We start from the raw sequence: 23,936 nt of genomic DNA, 5'->3' as shown, positions 1-23,936 counted from the left end.
GACCAAGTGGGCGTTGTACAGAGGAGTGTATGACCCTGACCAATCAGTGTCATACACTTCTCTCCATTAATTTCGTCAGCGCACAGGGATCCTGCTAGATCACTATGTGCTGTCTTATACTGACACATTCACGTTACTGAAGTGTTTAGACAGTGACTAGACATTCCTTTCAGCCAGGACGGGATGTCTATTCACAATCCCGGCACTTCGTTAATGTTTCTCTGGTACTTAGAGCAGAGCAAGTGCAATCTCGCAAGATCACGCTGTAAATGACAGGTTTCAGCGAGATTACGCTTGGCTCTGCTGTAAGTACCAAACAAACGTTAACGAAGTGTCGAGATTGTGAATAGACGTCCCATCCTGGCTGGAAGGAATGTCTATTCACGGTCTAAACACTTCAGTAACGTTAATATGTCAATATAAGACAGCACATAGTGATCTAGCAGGATCCCTATGTGCTGACTAAATGAATGGGGAGAAGTGCATGACGCTGATTGGTCAGCGTCATACACTCCTTTGTACAACGCCCACTTGGTCTAAAGTAAAAACACGCCCAGTTGGGCATTAAGAAAGTAATTAGCATAAAGCTAAAATCGCTCCTAATGTGGTAAAAATAGATTGTTTTTCTAAATAAAAAGCACTGCTGTTATCTATGTTATAGCGCCCATCTGCTTATATAGGAGATACGGCACTTATAATGTGGTGACAGAGCCTCCTTAAAGGCCCCTTTACACAAACAACTTTTTAAAATAATGATGAACGAATGGCGATATAAAAAGTTGTTTCCGTGAATCTGACGGGAGTATGCTCCCCGCCGGACAAAGAGCGTTGTTGTTGCCTAGCGACAGCTCTCACAAATGCGGAGCAGAAATGCCTTGTGTAAATATACGTGTCACTACCAGCAACATTTACCAATTGCACTACCGATAATGATATATATTTTTGGTAACAATATTCAAGTGAAACAGGTGCATGGCATGTTACAAGAAAGAGTTCTCATACACTTAAAGGGGATCCGTCACCTTTCTGTTATGTGTGCATATTGCAAGAACCATGTTTGTATCCAACATGGACATTTACAATATTTAAATATACCAGGGATAAACCTTTGCATTTTAGCATAGAAGAGTGGTTCTCTCATATACCTGATACGATCAGCAGCTTTCATTTGGGAAGGTAAAGGTAATAATGTTAGGCCCCTGTTAGTAATCGAGTGAGATCGAAAAAAAAGGGGAGTGAACCTGTAACCTCTTCTGATCTGTCTGTCTTAGTAAATATTAGTATTCCCCATAAACCAACTATTCTGGAACATCTTTTCTTAGAACTCTCTACAGAGTCTGACACTGTCCAATCAGTGATCACAGTCTCAGACTGGCTAGGGACACACCCCTTTGGTAAATGGGAACGGTAATACCCAGTTGTCAATTTATTCAAATTTCTCAGGAGAATAACAGAGGAATGGTACAACACAGAATTCTAAGAAAATATGTTTCAGAATTGTTATTTTATGGGGAATACAACTATTTACTAAAACAGGAAAGGTCCTCTTTAAATGAGCCAGCAGGCCAAAAATAAATAGCACTTGGTGTGTTCATTTCCATTCCCATAAATAACTTCCACTTTATATGTGCTACAGTCAACCTGCATAAAATCATTGTCATTATACCCACCCCTCTTACCTGGTTTTCTTCTTGCCCCTCCATGCTGTACTGGGGACCGGCAGCTTGGACGTCGCTGACTTTTTCACCCAGGAGGAAGCCCAGTCGGGTCATGAGGGTGTTGGCAGCCTCATCAACAGATGGAGGAGGGCCCAAGACAGACTCCTCTTCCCCTAGGAAAAAGAACATAGACCTCAATCATTAACAGTCTTGACCAATTCGGGAACTTTGGCGACTAGTTTTACCTTGCCTTACAAGTAAGAACTCACAATGGGGTGTTTAGCACATAAATCTACTCAATAACTTCTCAGCCTTCGTTTCTCTTCAACATTATAAAATTCAAGCATCCAAAGGAAAGCCACAGTATATTACATAGATTCAACATTATCAAGTGTATGAAACATCCACATAGATTTGATTTTTAAAAGCATCTAGTGCCATAATGAACATGCTACTGCCACGTAAAGTAATAAGGGATCCAGAAAATAGCAAAAATATCACAAATTTTATTAACACCAAAAAAAGACAAACAAGTTTAAAAAAAGTTGTATACAAGGATAACAAACCGTGATCAACAATAGGATACAATGTAAAGTGTGCACAAACCCCAAACTAGATCAGACCTGCTGGATTATATGTGAAGCACAGATAAGAACCCAACTTCAATGCCTATAGCAATTCCTAAAACAGGCTTAGAGCATCAAAGCATATAACAATTCCTATAGTAGGACAAGACCACATCAAAAAAATGTGACATGCAATACAATACAATAAAGCATCAAAGAAATCAAAAATCTAGAATGAGCCAGCAGGGAAGGGGGGGGGGCACACTAAAAAACAGACCAGTGCTACGTGTATAGCGAAGAAAAAACGGCAGGTCTGATCTAGTTTGGGGTTTGTGTACACTTTACAGTGTACCCTATTGTTGAAGGCGGTTTCTTATCCTTGTATATAACGTTTTTAACTTGTTTGTCTTCTTTTGGGGTTCATAAAAATGTTGGTACTTTCTGGATGTGCATGCCACTCTTTTTGCCCTACTTTCGTGGCAGTTACAATTGCTTTCATAGGGCTAAGGCTGTGAACTCCCCTACATAGTCAGTGTAGTGTGCCTGCCCATTCTTGGTTGTTCTATAACAAAGATACTGGAGTCAGACACATCAGGACTTGACACTAGTTAAAGGGAACACATCACAATTTTGTCAATGGTATTACGGGATTGAATTGGCTACATTCTCAAGACTGAACATTTGTGGATAAAGTGTGTCCAATGGAAGTTTTCACATAAGAAAGACAGAATTATCACGTCCAATCAGTCGGTCACATTATGGCCTTATGTACACGGTGGTGCCATACAACAGAGTCGCAGGCGCTTCATGTACCGCTGTACGGTGTCTCCTTACGGTGATGTATTACGGAGATATTCTCACTGGAAGCAATTGTTTTAGGGCAAAAACAACTCCGATACAGCGTCCAATGGAAAATTGCACTAAATTGGAGGCATACAGTATAGCCTCGCAGAAGTCTAGTAGCCATAGTTCTATCAGGCAAATGTCATCAATATGCTGGACCGTCAGCAAGTGTGTACACAGTTGTCTGTAAATACAAGCATTACATGCTTGTAGTTTATGAACTGTCTGACAAGATCAGCGTGTTCATTAGTCAACACTAAGAGATGAGCAAGCCGTCTGAAAAGCGGAATGACTCAATCCTGCAGCAGTTGCAGGTCGAATGACTGATCATCGGTCAGGAAAGCTGGACTCACTCTCCGCTGGTAGTTTCTGGAGGTCGGTGACATGATATCTCTACAGACATCTCGCTGGTTGTGGCATGGCCTGCACAATGGCCGTCAAGATAGAGGTTTGCACAAGCAAATAAAATCAAACAACAACTAGTGCATTAAATATCATTCCACATTTTCATCATAATACAGATGGATTTATATAATCCTGTGTGCCAGCTCGTGTACAAAAATCTACTGCTGGGTGTTGTCATCCCAGCAGTCACTACCTCATGCGGGCCATCACCCAGAATGCCTCAGTGCTCGCCGCTGCTCGGTTGCCATAGAAACTCTGCATATTTTATGCTGATTCACTTAGCAAGCTGTTGGTGAGAAGGAAAAGGATGGAGCGAGGGGGAAGAGGATGGAGTGCGTCCGTTCCAATAATACTTCCCTTTAAGGTGGGAGCTGAGAATCTGCTGGCAAGTACGCCTTATGATCTTACGGCTGCAAAACTATTATGTAAACGTACAGGTCTCCTGGTTATGTGCGGTTCCAGCATAAGAGAGTAGATATGTACAGCCTCTCTTTATAATGACTGGGCTACGGTTATATAACAAGCAACTGCAGTATTACTGCTTTTCATTTTATGCAGTTTCTAGACATAGATCGTAAGTCAACACATCACACATGAATGGAATATTTTATTGCCTTTTTTATCTTGCCCTTTCGAGGCGTAAAAAAAGTTATAAAGCGAGGAACGTGATGTTCTCTCCCTGCTGTCCAACCTCTGACCCCAATATTAATCTGGCTGCTCTCTTGTGGCATCATTACCCTTCATGGTGGAAAAGTATCCAGTGCGTAGTTTGAAGTTCGTGCTTCGGATGTACAGGGAGTGATGGAAAGAAGATGGTGCAGGAAGAAAGGACAGGAAAGTGACACCCATGCAAAGAAAAAGCAACAACTTAACTACTTGGGACATATAGCTCCATTCATTTATTTCCTAAAATGGTTGTTAATATAAAAATGAAATTATACAACTGAATGTTGGTACAATAAACCCCTAGAGGTGCCCATACACATTAGGTCAAGATAGTCTGAACTTGCCAATTTCGGCGGGACCGGCCATCCATGTAATTTGTATGAGGGTGTCCTGACTCTTCCCGATCAGCAGATGTCGGGGGAAAGAAAGATCGGACATCATCAATCTTTTATTCTTATGAGGGATAAGCTGCTGCCAGTGGTGCCTGGTGGCGGCTTATTCCCCTCTCCCCATTAAGAACACACGCACGCTCAGCTAAGCCAAGAGTGCATGTGTATGGGGAATCGCAAGGAATAGCGGTCAACCGAACAATCGTTCAGCCGATAGCCATCTATGGGGTATGGCCAGCTATGGGGTATGGCCACCTTAGGGCTCTGTTTTATTTATAACACAGCCACAACAGCTATGCCACATCCATTTTACTCCATTTCACTTTAATGGGTAAATCAGGGCACTGGTATATTTTGACGGCAAGAATAGCGCTGAAGACTTTTTCAGCATCCTGCAAAATTTGATTCAATATCAATTGCGATCCAAAATTAACTGAAGATTGATGGTGCAGGAGAATAGGCAGCGGCTAAAAATCTGTGAGTGGCAGGAATAATCTCGAAGAGTGATTTCTTCAATAAAAAAATGAGAGATTGAAGGATATTATTAATAATGGGCAACTGAACTAACAGTCCAATAACCCAGTAGACATGAATGGATAAATATAGATTTTGCGCATACTTCAGTACTATATTAAGGGATTACAATAACAGCCCTACAGATGTATTCAACATACTATGTGAAAACACTGAATAAGATAAACGTTTACTCCTACGACACATAATATTAGGCTAAAATCAGTGTTTACACCTAAAATTACCAGACTTTTGTCATAAAGGCTACAAGTCACTGGCAGAACAGAATGGTCCGTTATTATAGTTGCACTTGTCTTGCAGGATCAGTGGGAATCTACACATGGGATCTCACTTACCCAACAGGTATTCATCAGTGTCCAGTTTCTGGGACGAGCCAAGAGTTGGGGATCCCAATTCAGATTCTGGAATTCTTGGGCTCTCCACAAACTTTGCTTTCCTCAATGGGGCTGCGAGTGCGGATGTAGAGATTGAGGGGGACAGATAAGGAAGACAGAGAAGAACATAGGAGAAAGAAGAGATTTAAGGAGTAGAAGAAGACATAGTTGAGAAGAATGGGAGTAAGAGAAGAAGAGCGGAAGAGAGGAGAAGACAGATAATAGAGAAGGGAAAGAAAAGAAAACGCTCTGAGTTACTAGAATAGTCAGCAGATGGAAACCGTTAACAGCATGCAAGAAGTGTCCAACGGAGATCAAGTTACCCCTAATTTTTCCATTCTTTTGTGTACTGGAAAAAACAACACTGTCAGCCCTGCATTCTTTTCTAGGGGTACGTAGCACAAGGAAGCGAGACCCCTCTCCCCACCCTGTGGTTTTGATGCAGGAATGGCAATGGTTTAATTGTACAGACACATCAAGAGAATCTGTTAATTAGGACTGTTTCAAAGAAAATATATTATAAAACCCGTCATGAGCAGGACTGCAGTGTCACTTCATCCCTCTGGAGACAGAGCCTGATTTGAACATATTTAGGTGCACACAGCAAATTAACATTTTCCTTCTGGAGATGTTTTGGCATAAATTAAAGTAAGGTACAGGGAGAACAAAGTGTGAAAATGAGAAAATCCTAAAATGCTAAACAACTGCTACAATGAAGTAATATCGTACTCCGTGGCCAACCTTATAATATTGTAATATCACAAGGACCTAGAGCTAATCTAAGCCTTCCAAAAAAAAATCCACAATGTTCTACAGAGATTGCCACCTTTCATATCAGTCCCCGTCCCCAATGGGGCTCACAATCTAATCTGGGCATCATAAAATGCCAAAACACTGGTTTAACTGCATTGATAAATCTCTGCCAATCCAATGTTCAGCACCAAAACGGATATGCAGGAATAACGCAACATTTATATAGCACCATAAACTAGAAAAATAAGCAAAGTCTTAATTCTTCAGGGCTTTGGAATACTTCACATGTGAATTTTTAACATTGTATCTTGTTAGGCTGCCACCAGGACAGGGCGGGGGGGGGGGGGCGGGGGTGTAGAGTAGTTGGTCAGGTAGGGTGTCTTTAAAGAGGATGGGCACAATATTTTGGTTTTTGACTAAAATCTTTGTTTAACAAATTTGATGCCATGTCTAAGCTGTTAATAATCCTATAGGTGCCCGGGTATGGTTGCATTGGTAAGAAATTGCTGCCTGTCACAGAGGAATAGACTTTCATTGTGTGACAGGCACCCACTGCAACCAATCAGCTCTATCCTGTAGAGGGTAGTAGAGCCAGCGGATCTTACTTCAAATAAGTGGTATGGTGGCCAGCCCTGCATTGGGAACTGCACATGTGTGGAAGGCGATGGGGGAGTGTGTATTAGAAGTAAGAATTCTAGGGACTGGTGGGAAAGGTATCGGACAATTAAATAAATCATCGTCCATCTGACGGCTATGATACTGAACTTCAGGGACCAAGCGTCAGGGGTTGATTCTGTTACCCCTGCCTTAGGCATTACGTACTTGCCCCTGGCTGCCACGCTTTCCAAGTATGATATATACGCGCACGCACGCACGCACACAAACAAACACACACACAGCTGAAGGTGTACCATTTCAAGAATTTTCAAGATCTCAGTGCTGGTATGGGTCATATTTTCTTCTCTACTTGTGACTGCAGCTTTTATACCTTGTGGCTGGTGTCAGAACGAGTTGTCATTCATTGCGATTTATAACCATGACAAGTCATAAGATACCTACAGCCACGGAAAATTGCTATTTTATTCTAGCGGTTAACGCTGAAGCCTCTCGGCTAACGAGAAGCCTCAATCATCCCCAGCTCTAAGAATACAACACTAAGGCCGCCTCGTCGCGGTTAAATACATTTCTTTCTGCGAACCGTGGCAAAACCGCACCACTGTGCAGAAATTCTATGAAAATTGGGGCAACATGGCACGGTTTTCCTGCAATTTGCAGGAAAAATATATTTAAACCTAAATGTGAAATCTCAGCCTTAGGCCCAATGTACACGACTGTAAGGATTTTTACTGTCTTTTTAATAGTTACCAATATATGTAATACTTATGAATTTAGGGTGAATTTTCAGAATAAGCTGTAATATGTGTCTACATGAGGAATAACACTATTTCTTGCCATTTTATGGCTTTTTATAAGCCATTTTTAGCAGTTTTCCCCTCTGCAGGGTCTCTCTCTAATTCTCAGTTGTCTCTGAGCTAGATGGTGGAGCCTAATGGCTATCAAGTCTCCAATACACTGCACACACAGAGAAGAGGAGAATCCTGCTCCCCTATCTCCACCTATCATATAGAAGCTGCAGCAGCATCGAGGATATTATACAGCAGTAATGAGCAGTGTAGCTGTGAATCCAGAACTGGGGTGTGATATAACGCTTACAAGGAAGCTGCAGTAGGTCTGTGTTTCTTTCTCACCCCCTTCATAGACTTGTATGGGCAGAATGTCTGTGTCTGACTCAATCTGATCCTCCCCTTCCCTTAGACGTCTATGGGCAGGCTGTGAAGAGACAATTCTGCTCTGTAACTAGTGACTATTTTTGCTTTACAACAAGCGGTGGACAGCAAATTATGTGAAGTTGTTTAAAAAAATGAGTGTCCATTTAATTACTTCTGTTGTTGCGCTAATTCGGAATTGTACACTTGCGGACAGGTTCCCCCACAGATTATGTTCACTGGGGGTCCTAGAATCTGGTCTACTAGAGATCAGTTTATCGGTGTGGGGCCCAACAAAAAAGGATTGTCTAAAGTGGGCAACAACTTTAACATAAAAAGAAAAAATGACCGTCTATGCTGTATACCGAACCCCACCAGACATCTAGGTAAAAATTTTATTCTGATTCATCTGGTTATGCTGCATTTGGTAATAAAGAAACCTAGCCATAGTTATGATGAAGCCCACAAAGAACATTCTGGTGGTTACATCCCATATTGTAACCATAAGGTCGTTGATCATCTGATAATTCTTCATTGTTTTGAAGCTGTGTCTGTGTGCTACACACCACATCTTTGCTTCTTAAAAAAATACATGGCGGCATGAGTACTTCTATACAAAATATTTAGCTACAGTATACGGCAGTCAGCGCAGATATTTTGTCTGAAAGGTCTCTTTCCTACTGAGGTGCGCAGCCCTGTGTTATTCCTACATGAAAGCTTGCATTAATGGAATTCTCCAACAGGTAATTGACTAATTAAAGTTATTCTGCCGTCTACAAGATGAGTATTAAGATATTTTTATTCTACTTAAAACTGTAAAATGCCATTCACTGAACACTTCAGTAATTTCCCCATCTGCAGCTACCACCAATCTTTGAGGGCTGGGGGAATAACCCGCTGATGGGATTATACAGGTTATTGAGAAGAGTCCTCCGTAACGCACTTCAAAATTTGATCAGGTAATGACAGCGGGATGACAATCTGGAAACACAGGAACATCCTGCTGCCTCTACATGCACAGTTATGGAGGGAGATATTCGTTGTGCTGGTACAAATTTATCACAACTAACAACATTGTGTGGGACTTAAATAACCTTGCCTAAATACGATGCTCGGCTATTTTCATAATCCCCCCCCCCCCCCATGGACTTACATAAAAAGAACTACATACAGTACATGAGCAGCTTCCTCTCCATTCATTCTAAGCATGGATACAGGCACCACTGACCGTCTCCCCTGTCCAAGTGGGCATCATGGGACCCCCCATTCTCATGATAGATGGATATGCTATATATCTCTAAAGCGGAAAAACCTTTTAAACTTATTGCCATGCCCGTTGTGGAGGCCATTCTTGCAAAATAAAAACAGTAAGTGCAGGCGTTTTTGGTAAAGGTTAAAACTGAATGGTCAATGGGTTTCTATACATAGCACGGTTCTATGGGGGGGGGGGTTAGCTTATATTATATGTATGGTATCCACTCAGATTTTAAAATAAATATAATGCATGCTCTGTCAAACGTGGTACTGGCCTGAAACTCCCATAGTCCTACAACTGACGGACGAAAAAAGTCCAAGTTGACAGATCAATTTTCCAACAGATTACTTGTCCTCAAGATTAGAAAACATGACAGAATTTCATCATGGCAACGACAGATGTTGTAATGTGTATGGGGGCCTTTAGAAGGGCAGACTGGCACCAACTTCAGCTTATTGGTAAGAAAAGACAAATGCCCTGAGAAGTGACAACCTGTACAAAATAAACAATTCAATGTTTTTTCTAAAATGTTTAAGGCAAACAACTAGGATGAACATCCTAATACGGTTACTAATGTTTGGCATGACAAAACAAAGTACGTGTGTCAAATACTTGTATCTGCCACTGTGAAATCCTATTATAACAAGTAGTACAAAACATTAGAGATGCCACTGGAGATCAGACAGAATATACATGGGTCAGACCACAAGGGACACAACACCTTAAAAACTTGACGTGCGTGGCAGCCCAACGAGATCTTATTATTTCCAAACACAGGTCGCGGGTTGTCAGGTATATATAATAACCCCATCATCTTAGCGCACAAGGAGATGGGATGATTCACAAATCAAAAAGTCATAATATGAACTAAGCCAATTTCTCTGAGATGATTATGAAAAGATTGACAAGATGGGCGAGTCTATATACAACCTCAAATATGCCGTATCTGCAAAAGTTCAATGATGACTAAAACGCATTAAAGAATCAACCGAAGAAGTTTAAGAGTCGCTAGCAACCAGTGGTCAATTAACTATTGCGATGAAGACTGGAACATGTAACATACTTTCTACTCATTCCTAAGCATAAAGCTGGCATTCTCTTCATTTTCTATCAGATTCTGGCTCCTCAAAAACTATTTATGGACAACAACCCCTAAGCTTTCTTAATGCACAAGGCAGGGGTTCCCAAATTTGCCCGTCACCCACCCTTGGCCCCTGAAGTTCAGCATGATAGTTGTTGGATGGCCACTTATCTCCTTTCTCCCTCAATAGCGCTCTACACTGCTGACTACACCACATAGCCCTCATGGGTGCCCTTTTTCCTGCCCTTTCTAAAAAGCAATCATCTCAGAAGACTCCTCACAGACCTATGACCAGTTGATCTGCCCTGTTCCAAGAATCAATCAAGAATGTTTTGCTATTTGAACTTTTATTGGTAAAGAGGTGAACTCTGAAATATACTATATTATACTAAAGGGCCTTTTACGATTATCGGCCAGTGCAGCGAGCGACGATTAACACTCGTTTGCTCCTGTCACATGGAGCGGTGGATGGAGACGAGCTGTCGGTACTCCGATCGCTCGTCCCCATACATCATCATGTCGGCAGCGCGTCTCCTTGTTTACACAGGGAGATGTGCTGCCGACAAAGTTTGCTCGTTCATCTGCTGATCATTCCCGTTTACACAGGGCAATTATCGGCAACGAGCGTTCTATTAACGCCCGTCTGCCCGATAATCGCCCAGAGTAATACCCCCTTTATAGTGCTCCTTTAAGATTTTTTCTGCATCACAATGTGTAACCCTAGTGTTTTTTTCAACAGTCTTATTGTCACATCTGACCCATAGATGCCAGAATGATTCCTTACAAGGTACCTGAACAATGTATGGCATATCACACAGCGGCTGCAAGTTACTGTGAAACAAAAGTGCTGTCACTAGGAGCACGTCATGAATGTAAAAACTGCTGACGGCAGTAAAGCAATACAGGAAAGCAGATCAAAAGCAACGTGTAACAATAGACAAAAACACAATAAAGTAGAAGGGGCTTTGACAAGATCATAAAAAGAAAGGCTGAGAATCGACACTGTAAATGATGCTGACAGCAATAAGTTGGCAAGGCGACAAAAATTAAATAGAGAAGAGATAGATCATATTGTCAAGCGATTGGCACCAAAGTCAGCTCCACATGGGTTGTCTTCTGTTGGACCTTTGGTGCCAGTTTGTATTAGAGCCCATTACTGTGCCAGAGCATGTGCCCACTAGAGGAGCCCCTGGTACTCAAAGGCCAGTAGATAGATTTGATTGATAGAATTTTTATTATTTAAAAATGTAAATAAACATAAAATTTTATTGAATTTCAATATTCTCTCATTCGCGACCCATGGCCACGCAGTATTCAACAGGATTAATATGAAATCAACATGGGTGCAGCATCTCATTAGATTCAGCCCAGATCATCTGAACAGAGTCACTATGCTCATTCTCTTATTTACAGAACAGCCTTAAAGAGGCTCTGTCACCAGATTTTGCAACCCCTATCTGCTATTGCAGCAGATCGGCGCTGCAATGTAGATAACAGTAACGTTTTTATTTTTTAAAAACGAGCATTTTTGCCCAAGTTATGACCATTTTTGTATTTATGCAAATGAGGCTTGCAAAAGTCCAAGTGGGTGTGTTTACAGTAAAAGTACAACTGGGCGTGTATTATGTGCGTACATCAGGGCGTTTTTACTACTTTTACTAGCTGGGCGTTGTGTATAGAAGTATCATCCACTTATCTTCAGAACGCCCAGCTTCTGGCAGTGCAGACACAGCCGTGTTCTCGAGAGATCACGCTGTGACGTCACTCACAGGTCCTGCATCGTGTCGGACGAGCGAGGACACATCGGCACCAGAGGCTACAGATGATTCTGCAGCAGCATCGGCGTTTGCAGGTAAGTCGATGTAGCTACTTACCTGCAAACGCTGATGCTGCTGCAGAATCAACTGTAGCCTCTGGTGCCGGTGTCCAAGCTCGTCTGACACGATGCAGGACCTGGGGAAGTGACGTCACAGCGTGATCTGCCAGAAGCTGGGCGATCTGAAGAGAAGTGGATGATACTTCTCATCAGAACGCCCAGCTAGTAAAATAAGTAAAAACGCCCCGATGTACGCACATAATACACGCCCACTTGGACTTTTACTTTTCAACACGCCCAGTTGTACTTTTGCAAGCCTCATTTGCATAAATACAAAAATGGTCATAACTTGGCCAAAAATGCTCGTTTTTTTAAAAATAAAAACGTTACTGTAATCTACATTTAAGCGTCGATCTGCTGCAATAGCAGATAGGGGTTGCAAAATCTGGTGACAGAGCCTCTTTAAGGTGCACATACACTTTAGACTTAGGCTTAATTTCAGTGGGATCGGCCAACGATCTTATAGATACATGTGGGCCACCCCACTATCCCCCGATGGCAGAAGGATCTGAAATGTATGATTCCAACATGCCAAACCATTGTTCCCCTGCCAGAGGTGTATGACCGCAGCCAATTCCCCTTTCCCCACTAAAAAAAAAAACACACACTCGGCCCAGCATGCATGTTTATTGGGGAGTTGAGAGAAGTCGCTGTCGGCCGCCAGTTATTTAACGTGTATGGCCACCTTTACAGAGGGTTTGGTAGACATTCTGAAGACATTCTTAAATGCGAAAACCGACTGCTCTAAACAGCAGCATTGTTTGCCTGCTAGACTATGGGAAGCCAGCCGAAATAAAGTTTGTTCTGTACTGGTAGAAATAGCAATGGTAGAAAAGTTAAATATAATTCTAGAATGTATAGCTAATTAAAGGGCAGAGCGAGGGAACCTGCGGCACAACAGAGTTGGTTTGGCATGTGCAGCTCTTAGAACGAGGATGACAGGAATGCTATAAGGTGAATAGTTCAAGGTCACATGTCGTAGTATACCCTTTAAAGATCAGTACTACATACGACAAACACAAGACAAAACTGCAACGTAGGATTCAGTGCAAGATCTACAAAGTGACATCAATTATTACATTAAACTCTCCACAAATTGTAGACTTTATCCATTAACAAAAGTGCCACAACTTTTATTATCTGCAAAACTTCAGCACAAAAGAAGAAAAATAAAACATTTTTACCAAAGGAAATTTAATGAAAGAAATGGTTTCTTCACACAAGCTGCACTCAGACGCATTGCAGACAGATGGTGTCCTTGTATCCTGAGAATGGAACTGAATGCGAACAAGGGGAGAAGATCACTTAAATGAAGTTCTATATGAATGCGTCTGGTGAACACACTGGTTGTCCATGTACACACTCGTATATAACAGCCTCCTAACAGTCATATCGATCCCGGCAGCTTCTACGTAGCCTTTTTCCATCTCGACAAGAACATTCCAGCCCTGCCCTTGTGTGGCCACCACAATTATTTATAGAACTTGTTGATTAACAAAAGACCTGGACAAATGGCAAGAGGCTCTTATGTGTTCTAAGAGTATTGTCATCACCTCCAGATCCGCACAGGGACAAGGACTCCAGATTTGGATCCGGTTACATTTGGAATGGTTGTCTCCTCTGCTTTATATAAACAATATGTTGAGGAATCACTTAGGCTGGGTTCACACGAGCATGTTACATCCGTAATGGACGGAACGTTTTTCGGCCGCAAGTCCCGGACCGAACACACTACAGGGAGCCGGGCTCCTAGCATCATAATTCTGTACGACGCTAGGAGTCCCTGCCTCGCTGCAGGACAATTGTCCCGTACTGTAATCATGTTTTCAGTACTGGACAGTAGTTCCACGGAGAGGCAGGGACTCCTAGTGTCGTACATAACTATGATGCTAGGAGCCTGGCTCCCTGCAGTGTGCCCGGTCCGGGACTTGCGGCCGAAATACGTTCCGTCCATTACGGACCGAACATGCTCGTGTGAACCCAGCCTTACAGGTAACATAAATGGATCACTTCCCCCTACTGGGTGGTGTCAGCATTTCTACAATTCCTAGCCACCCATGACAGATTATGCACCCAAGAAAACCAAAATATTTCTATTTTATAGCCCCCATTTATTTTTTCATTTTTGTGAAACTGGACAACCTATATAGCTGCCATTACAGCTCCCGCAGGTGTCGTCACCCAGTTTTTCTATACATTGGAATGACAAATCTTTCTAGCTATGCACAGATATGACGGAAGTATTTTCCACCCAACATGTGCAACGAAGCAAATCTCATCAAAGCTACCGGGGGTTTAAAATGGTTATGCAGCTTGTATTGCTCCATTGAACCTTGTATACACAGTAACATTTCTCTGATCCAATAAACAATAGCGTGCAACTTTATTTTTATCATCAAAGCTTTCCAACATTCGTCAATCTCTCTTGCAAATAGCCAAATAAAACTGCGACAAAATAAAGGGATAGCAGTTGATGTTTTTTATGGATTTTCATAGGTCATTATTTTACTATAAACTGTACGCCTTCCTGGAGGATCTCAGTCCTTAGAGGAGTTGTCCATGATTAAGAAAAAGATTCACTTGAACTGGACGGAGCTGCAGTACCTAGCACAGCGGCCTGTGCAAACAATGATGGGGTCACTGGAGCTCCTTCATTCTGCGGTCCAGGGGGTTGGACACCAACCAAATACTGATAGCCTATGCTAAAGATAGGCCATCACTATCTAAGGCTCCATGCACACGACCGTGGAGTTCGTCCCTAATTACGGTCCATAATTACGGACCCATTCATTTCTATGGCCGACAGACACATTCCCGTATATTTACAATACCTTCTGTAAAAAATAGGACGTCCTATTTTCATATTTTACGTACTGTGCTCCCATACTTTATAATGGGAGCACGGCCCGCAAATGTGGCCGGCTGTGCCCGTAATCACGGACTGTGCTTACGGGCACGGTATGCATGGGGCCTAAGACCTGAACAGCCGCTTCAGTCCTCCAGTACAAGCCCTAGCAGCGAGCTACAGTTAGAAATCACAATAAAATTGTAAACAAACGTGAAAAATGCCCCTGAACGAAGGTTTCTCAATTCCAAGACATTTCTCATGCAGCATATGTATGTTCTTTCAATACAGTTTGTGAGGCACAGTAGGGGCAGGCAAGGAAATCTAAGGAACCTACTCATCAACAGTTGTTTCCAATTTACTGAATCTTATCAACAAGAAGGCGGATTGTGGCCAACGCAAGCAAATACACAAATCATCTAGGATAAGAAAGCAAATGAGTAATATCCATTTACCGCAAATTGCACAGTAAGGACAGAAAACTATTATCTGAATGCGCCAAGCAAAGAAATACATGTTATTCTTGTAGGTCTTGTCAATGCTTATATGGAGAGATCACAGCAGTAAAATGGTGTATATAGAAACATGGCTGCTCTATAGGAAAAATTACATCTAAAAAAAGAATGAAAAATAAAGGTGTTATACAGTCGCTTCACAGATAAAATATCTCATACTGGTCCTAATAGCATCATGTATTACCATTTATTCTCATCCTCAGCTGTATTAACGATTCAACAAGCTCCCAGCTCAAATCTCCAGGATACCCAGCTTGTTTATCGTCAATGTGTCATTATCTAAATCACATTATAAGAGCCCAAGCTAGACAGCTAGAAGTATTTCTGACAGACTGCTGACTGGTTCCAATAGCAACCAGATATACGGACCACGGCGGCCGCATTTCCCTGACTGAACACAGCTGAGGGAGCCGGGCTCCTAGCATCATAGTTATGTACGATGCTAGGTGTCCCTGAATCCCTGCAGGAATACTGTCCTGTACTGTAATCATGTTTTCAGTACGGGACAGTATTCCCACGGGGAGGCAGTGACTCACAGCGTCATACATAACTATGATGCTAGGAGCCCGGCTCCCTCAGCTGTGTTCAGTCTGGGAAATGCGGCTGCCGTGGTCCGTATATAACGGATCGAACACTGTCGTGTGCATGAGGCCTGACCGTTGAAAATGGAAGGGATCTGAAAAAAATGAACACTTGTATTCTATTTACTTCTCTTCCTGTGTTTGATTCAGGAACATATAGAAAATCCTGCAGATTGAAAACGGTGGACAAGGATTTCTAGTATTTATTTTAGGATATTAAATATCATATGCATATAATGCACAGAATGTCAATATATTTGGTCATTGCAACTTTTGTCATTATAGAAAAAATATCTTTGAGCCCATCTAAGGCTCAGTTTACAGAGTTTTTTTGGCGCTAATTTTGACGCGGACACTGCGTTGGAATCAGCACCAAGAAACGTTCGAAACCGCCTCCCATTGATAGCATGTTCTTTCTTGCCGCGGTTCAGCCTCTGATCTCCCATTGAAATCAAAGGGAGGCAGAAAAAGCGTTTTTCGGGGCGTTTTTTGCCCGTGGTGCTTGCGGCAAGAAAATGCAGGCAGGTGAAAACCTTCTTTTAAAATTCCTGAAAGAATTTTGAGGCAAATTTTTTCTGCCTGCAAAATACTCTGTGTGAACAGGGCCCTATAGTCCAACACCCTAGAACACTCAATATTATGTAACAGGAAGATAGTTATCCTGAAATTACAAGTCTCCATACACCGCTCCTTGTGTTTATTCTTATATAATGTGAAATAAATATCCTAGACTGTGGTGAAGCATATCTTCTAGTGCCCAATATGACAGCTTACGCCAGCCTGCTGCTTGCGGAGACACTGCTCCCATCTTAATGTCTGCACTAATTCAGTAGAGAGCACTACATCCTGCATTCTTCTCAGAGAGAAAAGTACTTTAAGTGCTGCAGTGTCATTGATCCTGAATATTCAGAAACAGATAACTGGTAGATAAAGCCAGTTACTTGATAATCAGTATGCGCAAGCCAATTGCTTATCAAACTCTACATCCTTTTTTTGCGGGTTAACACTTTCTCAGGCTCACAAGACATGACTTGGGATCTCCACCAGCAATGAACACGATTTTGTGATTGTATTGCTGCATTTACTAATTTGCTCAAGTACAAGTCTCATCAATCATTTCAATGATATTAAAATGTAACACTGGTAGCTGCTCGTATCAACTGCAGTGGACAATAGAAAATGAAGAATGAGAACTTCTTTAACGGGGTTGTCCCACGATTAAATATTAAATTTCTCGGTTAGATCATGCAATTTTTTTATTCAATTGAAATGATTTTAAAATAAAAATGTTAAAAAAAATGCTCCTGTTTAGATGTAGCTGTTACATACTTGTTATGGCGCCCCCTGCTGTTCTTTTGATTCCCTCTTAGAATGTCCATTTAATGTTTCCATTGCCAGTGAGAAGGCGGCTCTGCTAATGCGCTGATTCTTATTGGCTTGTGTGTTGCCCAGTGGTGCCACTGCAGGGAAATTGAATGCTTGGGTTCTCCTACAGATTACAGCTGAACGTGGGGGTCTCAGCGTTAAGATACCTTGTGATCCGTTTATCACAGGGGAAACTTATAACAAATAAAGATTGCCCAAAGTAGATAAAACCCTTTTTATAACGGCATTCTTTCTGAATCTCAAATGTGTATGTGTACATCTTCATTATATAAAGAAGCTATGAAGAAAAATATAGAATATAAGAAATACTGCGTTCTCCTATGATTATCACTAGAACATCTCCATACCTGCAGTCTCTGAGGCATCACCAACCGACACAAAGAAACATGAGATAGGCAATGTTTACCACCAGCGGATATGCCAGCTATGTGCATTTATTAACCCATGTGCAGAAAGGAGAGTGACAGCTATGCCAAAACTAAACACTTTAAGGCCCTGTTCACACAGAGGATTTTGCAGGCACAAAAGAAAATCTTACTCCGCCATTGAGGGCTGCGGGCAAGAAACGCAGCAAAAAATGCTTTCTCTGCCTCCCATTGATTTAGAGGCGGAACTGCAGCAAGAAAGGGAATGCCATCTTTTTTTTACCGCAAGTGGCTAAAAGCCGCAGCTGGAAAAAAACGCCTCTGGCTACCATTGAAATCAACGGTAGGCAGTTTCGGCCGTTCTTTGGCGCCGATTCCGGCGCGGTTTCCACGTCAAAATCAGCGCCAGAAAACTCTGTGTGAACTGGCCCTAAAAAGATTAAGAAGGTTTTCTCCTGGGTGTAAAGCATGGTTTCCCATGTCTATTGTTTTTACATAATAATACATTTACCTCTCTAAATGCTGCATACAGAACGCAGGTCAATGATATTCTCTGCAAGGTTTCCTGGATATGAAGGACGTACATTATAAGCATTAGACACGTGTTATCCTTTTTTCTCTGAAATTACCCTTTATATTTCAAGACGACAGACAGCAATTAATGGACAATACCTTAGCAATCGGAATCAAGGAAAGGCCCATTATAGGGTTCTGATCAATTGTTTATCTTTCCTATAATACAAAGTCTAGTTTTCATAAAAATAGGGATAGAAAGTAGTTGATGTATGATGGTTCATCAAAGGCGGAGAATGCTTCATATAAGGCCTGGTTGAGCGTCATTCGGGCTATTAGCCTACAGAGCACATTCTATTAAATAATGGTCTTCAATGCAACTTTACCACGTGGCACTTTTATGACCGTCCAAACAGACATGGCATAAAAGTTATATAAATTGGGGATCTGGCAGCTGGGTCTCCCCAAGCTCAGGAACAAGCAGGTTCCAGCCTTCTCTTTTAGGCCTCATTCACACGGCAGCGTTTCCCGGCCGGGTGCCGGCCGTTCATAAATCGGCCGGCACCCGGCTGCATTAGGAATAATAGACCCCTAATGGGACTATTCACACGACCGATTTTTTGACGGCCGGAAAATCCGGCCGTCAAAAAATAGGACATGCTCTATCTTTGCCCGGGCACCCGGCCCCCATACAAGTCTATGGGGCCGGGTATTACACGGCCATCACCGGAATGTGTTCCGAGTGATGGCCGGGTTTCCCGGCGCTTGCGCTCTATCTGCTCCTCCTCACAGCGCAGAGTGCATGTGAGGAGGAGGAGTTGATGCCATTCTGACGAATGGCATCGCTGTACACTGTGTTGCAGGGCCGGGGTGTACAGCAGGTGGAGGGAGCGCTGCGCTGGCTCCCTTCCCCTGCTTGTTAAAAGCACCCTGGCTCGGCGACACCTTCCACGGCGCCGCTAGCAGCAGCTGCTGCGGCTGCTACTACTGTAGCGACGCCACTATAGCAGAGCGGGGAGGTATCTCCCCGCTCTGCTATGTGCTAGCCGCACTTTAGCTCCTTGAAGGAGCGGAATCCCCGTGTTTTTGGGGATTCCGCTCCTGGACAGAGCGCTTGATGTCTCTGTCCATATCTGGGCAGTGACATCAGGGGAAACTCCTGAAGCGGAATCCCCGAACACATGGGGATTCCCCTTCAGGAGCTGCCGCTGATGTCACTGTCCGGATCTGCCCGGCCCGGCACGGATGCATAACTTTATGCAAACCGGCCGGGCAAAATGGGCAGGTGGGCATGCACGGGTCCTTTTCATTGATATGAATTAAAGCCACAGAAACCAATGAAGCTCATTTGTAAGTTTCTGTAACTTCTACGTGGTTTCATCCAGGCGCTCATATTTTCGTCTCCGGTTATAAGATAATTTCACTTATGTACTGTCTCTGGTGAGTAGATTTATGTGTGGTAGTAATATTACATTAAATACTGCATTGGTACATTAATGGATATAAATGATTAAAGAAATAATAATCACTCAGTCTGAAGAGTGGCTTATAAAGGATTTATATGAATTAACACAGGAAGTGACTGGCTTAATATACTATTTGTGAATATGTAATAACTCGCATGGTCAATCCTATACGACTGATGTCCAGTAAGAAAATAATTACCAATAGAAAGATATTAAAAACAAATTAAAAGTAAACAAAGATTAAAAAAAAAAAACATGAAATAAACATTGAGGGTAAAGCAGATACACAGACATGGTTGGTGCATGTCCTCAGGAAGCGGATTCAAAGAATACGAAGGTTCAATGCACACAATGCGTATTTTAAGAAAAAAAACAAAAATAAAACCCAAAAAAACAAAGAAAACCAAGTCCGGTCTACTTTCTGCTGGGGATTAACAATAGACTAAAAGTTTAGCTTCCCTGGTCTCCACTATAGACAGATCAGTGAGGAAAACGTTGTTTTTCACACTCTGGATTGGATTGAAGATCAAAGAGGAGACGGACACTAGTTATACTTGCATTGTGTTTTTGGGAGAATGAAGACTTTATACATACTAGTTGAATCACTGATGTGCTAAATGACTTATCGGCTTTCTTTAAAATCCATTTACTAGAAACCAGACACATTGCTGGTGAACAACATTTCTGTCGAACTGACGGGTAGCAATGACACAATGGCCGCCTCCGCTGTGTGTAGGCGTCAGGAATACTTTTTCCTGTACATATTTTGTAGCTTGTACGTCTTCTAGCTTGGTCCTTTCCTGCCGCAAACACCTGTCAGGGATTCAGTCGCCCTGAGCTGTGTAGGAGAAGAAAATGTTCAGGTTCACACTACAGATGGCTGCTGGGATAGGAAAACATGCTGATGAAGTTTGCCTGACGGAGCGAAGAAATAGATCTACACACAGGGGATTCCTGAAGCTTTGATGAAAGTAAGATGAAGCTATGGTGAAAAGGAATGGTTTACTCCTACAATACAATAGTAATGCCACTGTGAGGGCAAGTTCTAGATACCACCATCCAAAAACAATGGGGTCCTCACTTAAACCGCAAATCTGAATCCTTGTCCTAGAAAAAAAAAACACAAATATGAGCAGTAGGACTGCACTAAAAGAGATCCGTCACTTCCAACATGGCACTTTCGTAGGATGTTACCTTTCGTACATGCCGGTTAGTCACATTTCTGCCTTAGTAAATTGTACTTGTGAAGTGGAAAAGCGAAGCAGTAGGCCACATTCTCAGTGCCCTATGTAATGCATCAATGCCAGTCGCGCCAGCGATACTTACAGAACTTCCCTCTGTTTTGGCTCATAGAGGGCGTCTTAACATGGCCAGGGGTTGTCGAAACAAGACTTTAATGTTCTTTGGACTGAACAATCATGAAATCTTACAGTCATGTTTCAAATTCTAGAGAAAAGTCTTCCCAGTAGGAGGGAAGCCATTAGAGTAGGAAAAGTGGGATAAGCTTCATATTAATACCCACGGACTGGGCAAATATGGTTATGCCCTTCTGGTGTCCACAAACAAAACTACAGAATAGATCCCTTACTATAAAAGGTTAAATCGACGTGATGCTACTTTCTTGTGACGAGGCCGCGTCCCCCTGACCAATGCTCATCTAGTCATTACTGAAAGCTCAGCAAACAGGTAGTGATTAATCAACAGCAGCACAAGCGGGTGGCCACGCCAAGTGCGTAAGGGCAGCATGAAACTAGAAAACCATCAATCTACCTGCCAAGAACTGTGTAGGGCAGTTACTGTTTCAGCTCCCAGAGTTATATGCAGAACTCAAATACTTTTCCACAGGCTGCTGTCCAAGGTGCCCCAGCAACCTCAAGACGACAAGGACACTATAGAAAAATGATGAATGTACGGCTTCTGCAATAACAGAACAAGGACACAGAAATGAGGCCATAACCACTTCCCGTTCCCGGCCCACACAGTAATCTTCGCGGTGCAATTTCAGCAATCTGCCCAACATCAGACATATACGAAGTACCAAGCACATAATGATTAATCTATCAGTCCTTATTCACAAAAGTTCAGGAAAGAGATCCTGACGTTTTTAGCTGACGCTCTAATCCAGTACATGTAGCTGTGCTATGCGCACTAGTGAGAAAACAAAATCTCTTATTTGTAGACAACACTTTGCAGAGGGCGTAACCTTTGTACTGTACCACATTTCACATTATATTCCTTTTGTTCTACTATTTGCGCTATTGGTAGAAGACACGTCACTAGAGCACCTGTTGGAAATACATGGTTGGTTTATGTAAACTGAGTAAGCAACTAAACAAGTTTTCTCCAAGAGCACGTATATAACTACATAGTATAGTCTCAGGTACCGTGGCTTGTGGGGGATTCCGAGGTTCATCACATATTGTCTACATAGCAGCTTATACACAGGCAATACATACATTAAATGGTAACTAAACGTTCAGAAAACTTCTGACGTGTCATAGTGACATGTCAGAAGTTTTTATCAGTGGGGGTCCGAGCATGGAGACCCCCACCGAACACTAAAACGAGTCGGCAGAAGCGCTCGGTTGAGCACTGAGCCACTTGGTTTCTGATCGGCTTTTCTCGGAAAGCAGAGCAGTTAGTGTTGGTAACTCCTGACCATGTAATTTGTGACCATGACAATTTGTGTGTAATTGGATACCTATAAAAGGTATATATAAATATGATACATTTTTGCTTGTATTGCAGGGTGTGGTCTCTGATGACTTCCTGGGGGGCGTGGTCTCTGATGACTTCCTGGGGGGCGTGGTCTCTGATGACTTCCTGGGGAGGTGTGGTCTCTGATGACTTCCTGGGGAGGTGTGGTCTCTGATGACTTCCTGGGGAGGTGTGGTCTCCCCAGGAAGTCATGCCAAGCCTCCATCTACACCTTCTACAAACCAGTATCTTTTTGTAAAATGGATTACATTACCTGTTCCTTCCTCAACCAATTGTCATCTTTACTCCCAGGAGTCATGAGTTGTAAACTGGCCCAAATGTGCCTATACAAGCAAAAATGTATCATATATGTATATATACACCTTTATAGGTCTCCAATTACACACAAATTGTCCAATATTGTCCCCTGATGAACCAGCTAGGTTGGGGAAATGCGTTGGGACGGTTATGAAGTGTCAGTGTTGTGGTCATTTTATGCAATATTTGATGCTTAGAAATTACACTAATTGTGTGTGATAGAAATTTTGGTATCCCTGGAGTTTGTCCATAGGTGGTATATGGTACCACGCCATCTAGATATAATTTTCTGGATGCTCCAGGTGATTATTGTGGATTGCTTATTTGATTCAACCCTGGTTGTGTCTGAGTTATTTGTATTCAAAAGAATTAGCTAGAGTATTTTAATCTGAATAATGAATAAAGGTTGTTGTGTTTTATGAAGAGTTCCCACTCTGTGATACTATATAAATTTAACACACAGATACTTTCCTGAATTTGGTAAAGCTCATTAATCCAAACCCTTTCTACACAAGATGTGAACATGTGCCATAAAAAAAAGAACCACCGGCCGTTTCAGAAGAGAAGTAAACCAAATAAATAATCAATTAATAAATTAAAGCCCCTGTTGTAACCCGGGCAGCAGTGACATTAACAGGACTGGCTGTTTTATTCAAGGAAGCAAGCCTAATGCTAATCAGCTCTGTGAGAGATAAACAAGAATCCTTTATAACCATAGAAACCAAGATGGTCACCGATAAATGCAGGTTATCGAGCAGTTGTTTATGGTGCTTCAGTCACCACTGTGTTTTCCTGGACTCTAATTATACACACACATGTAGCAGAGCTGAGCTTGGAAAAACTCAGGATCAGCTTCAGATTTATGTAGTCTATTGGGTGACAAATTCACAGGGAGCCCACTGTCTACCCCACCCTCTTATAACAACTCACTGAACAGCCCCTAATGCTTTAAATCACACCCTTGACATTTTCAGCCACGTTGCCTCTCCACCCATTCTGACAATGCCAGCCACCACACACTGAGCATGCCCGGTGGTGTTTCAAGTCCCACTGCAGAACTAGCTACTACAAGTAGCCAAGCAGA

The 23,936-nt window shown here is 42.3% G+C and overlaps 1 protein-coding gene across 6 annotated transcripts in view; it reads right to left on the bottom strand.

The window, feature by feature from the left end:
• The window catches only part of TANC2 (tetratricopeptide repeat, ankyrin repeat and coiled-coil containing 2), a 435,863-nt gene that overhangs the window by 43,929 nt on the left and 367,998 nt on the right, over window positions 1–23,936 (bottom strand). For all 6 annotated transcript variants that reach the window (XM_075846635.1, XM_075846637.1, XM_075846636.1 and 3 more), the window contains 2 exons: window positions 5,397–5,507; window positions 1,680–1,831 (listed from right to left, as the gene is read on the bottom strand). In XM_075846635.1, the coding sequence (XP_075702750.1) occupies window positions 1,680–1,831; window positions 5,397–5,507 (263 nt within the window). The remainder of the gene's footprint in view (window positions 1–1,679; window positions 1,832–5,396; window positions 5,508–23,936) is intronic.

This window comes from Rhinoderma darwinii, chromosome 13 (genome assembly GCF_050947455.1).
Source record: "Rhinoderma darwinii isolate aRhiDar2 chromosome 13, aRhiDar2.hap1, whole genome shotgun sequence".
In the NCBI taxonomy this organism is placed as follows: Eukaryota; Metazoa; Chordata; class Amphibia; order Anura; family Rhinodermatidae; genus Rhinoderma; species Rhinoderma darwinii.
The sequence above is the reverse complement of the archived record's forward strand: the minus strand, read 5'-3'. Positions and strand labels throughout refer to the sequence as shown.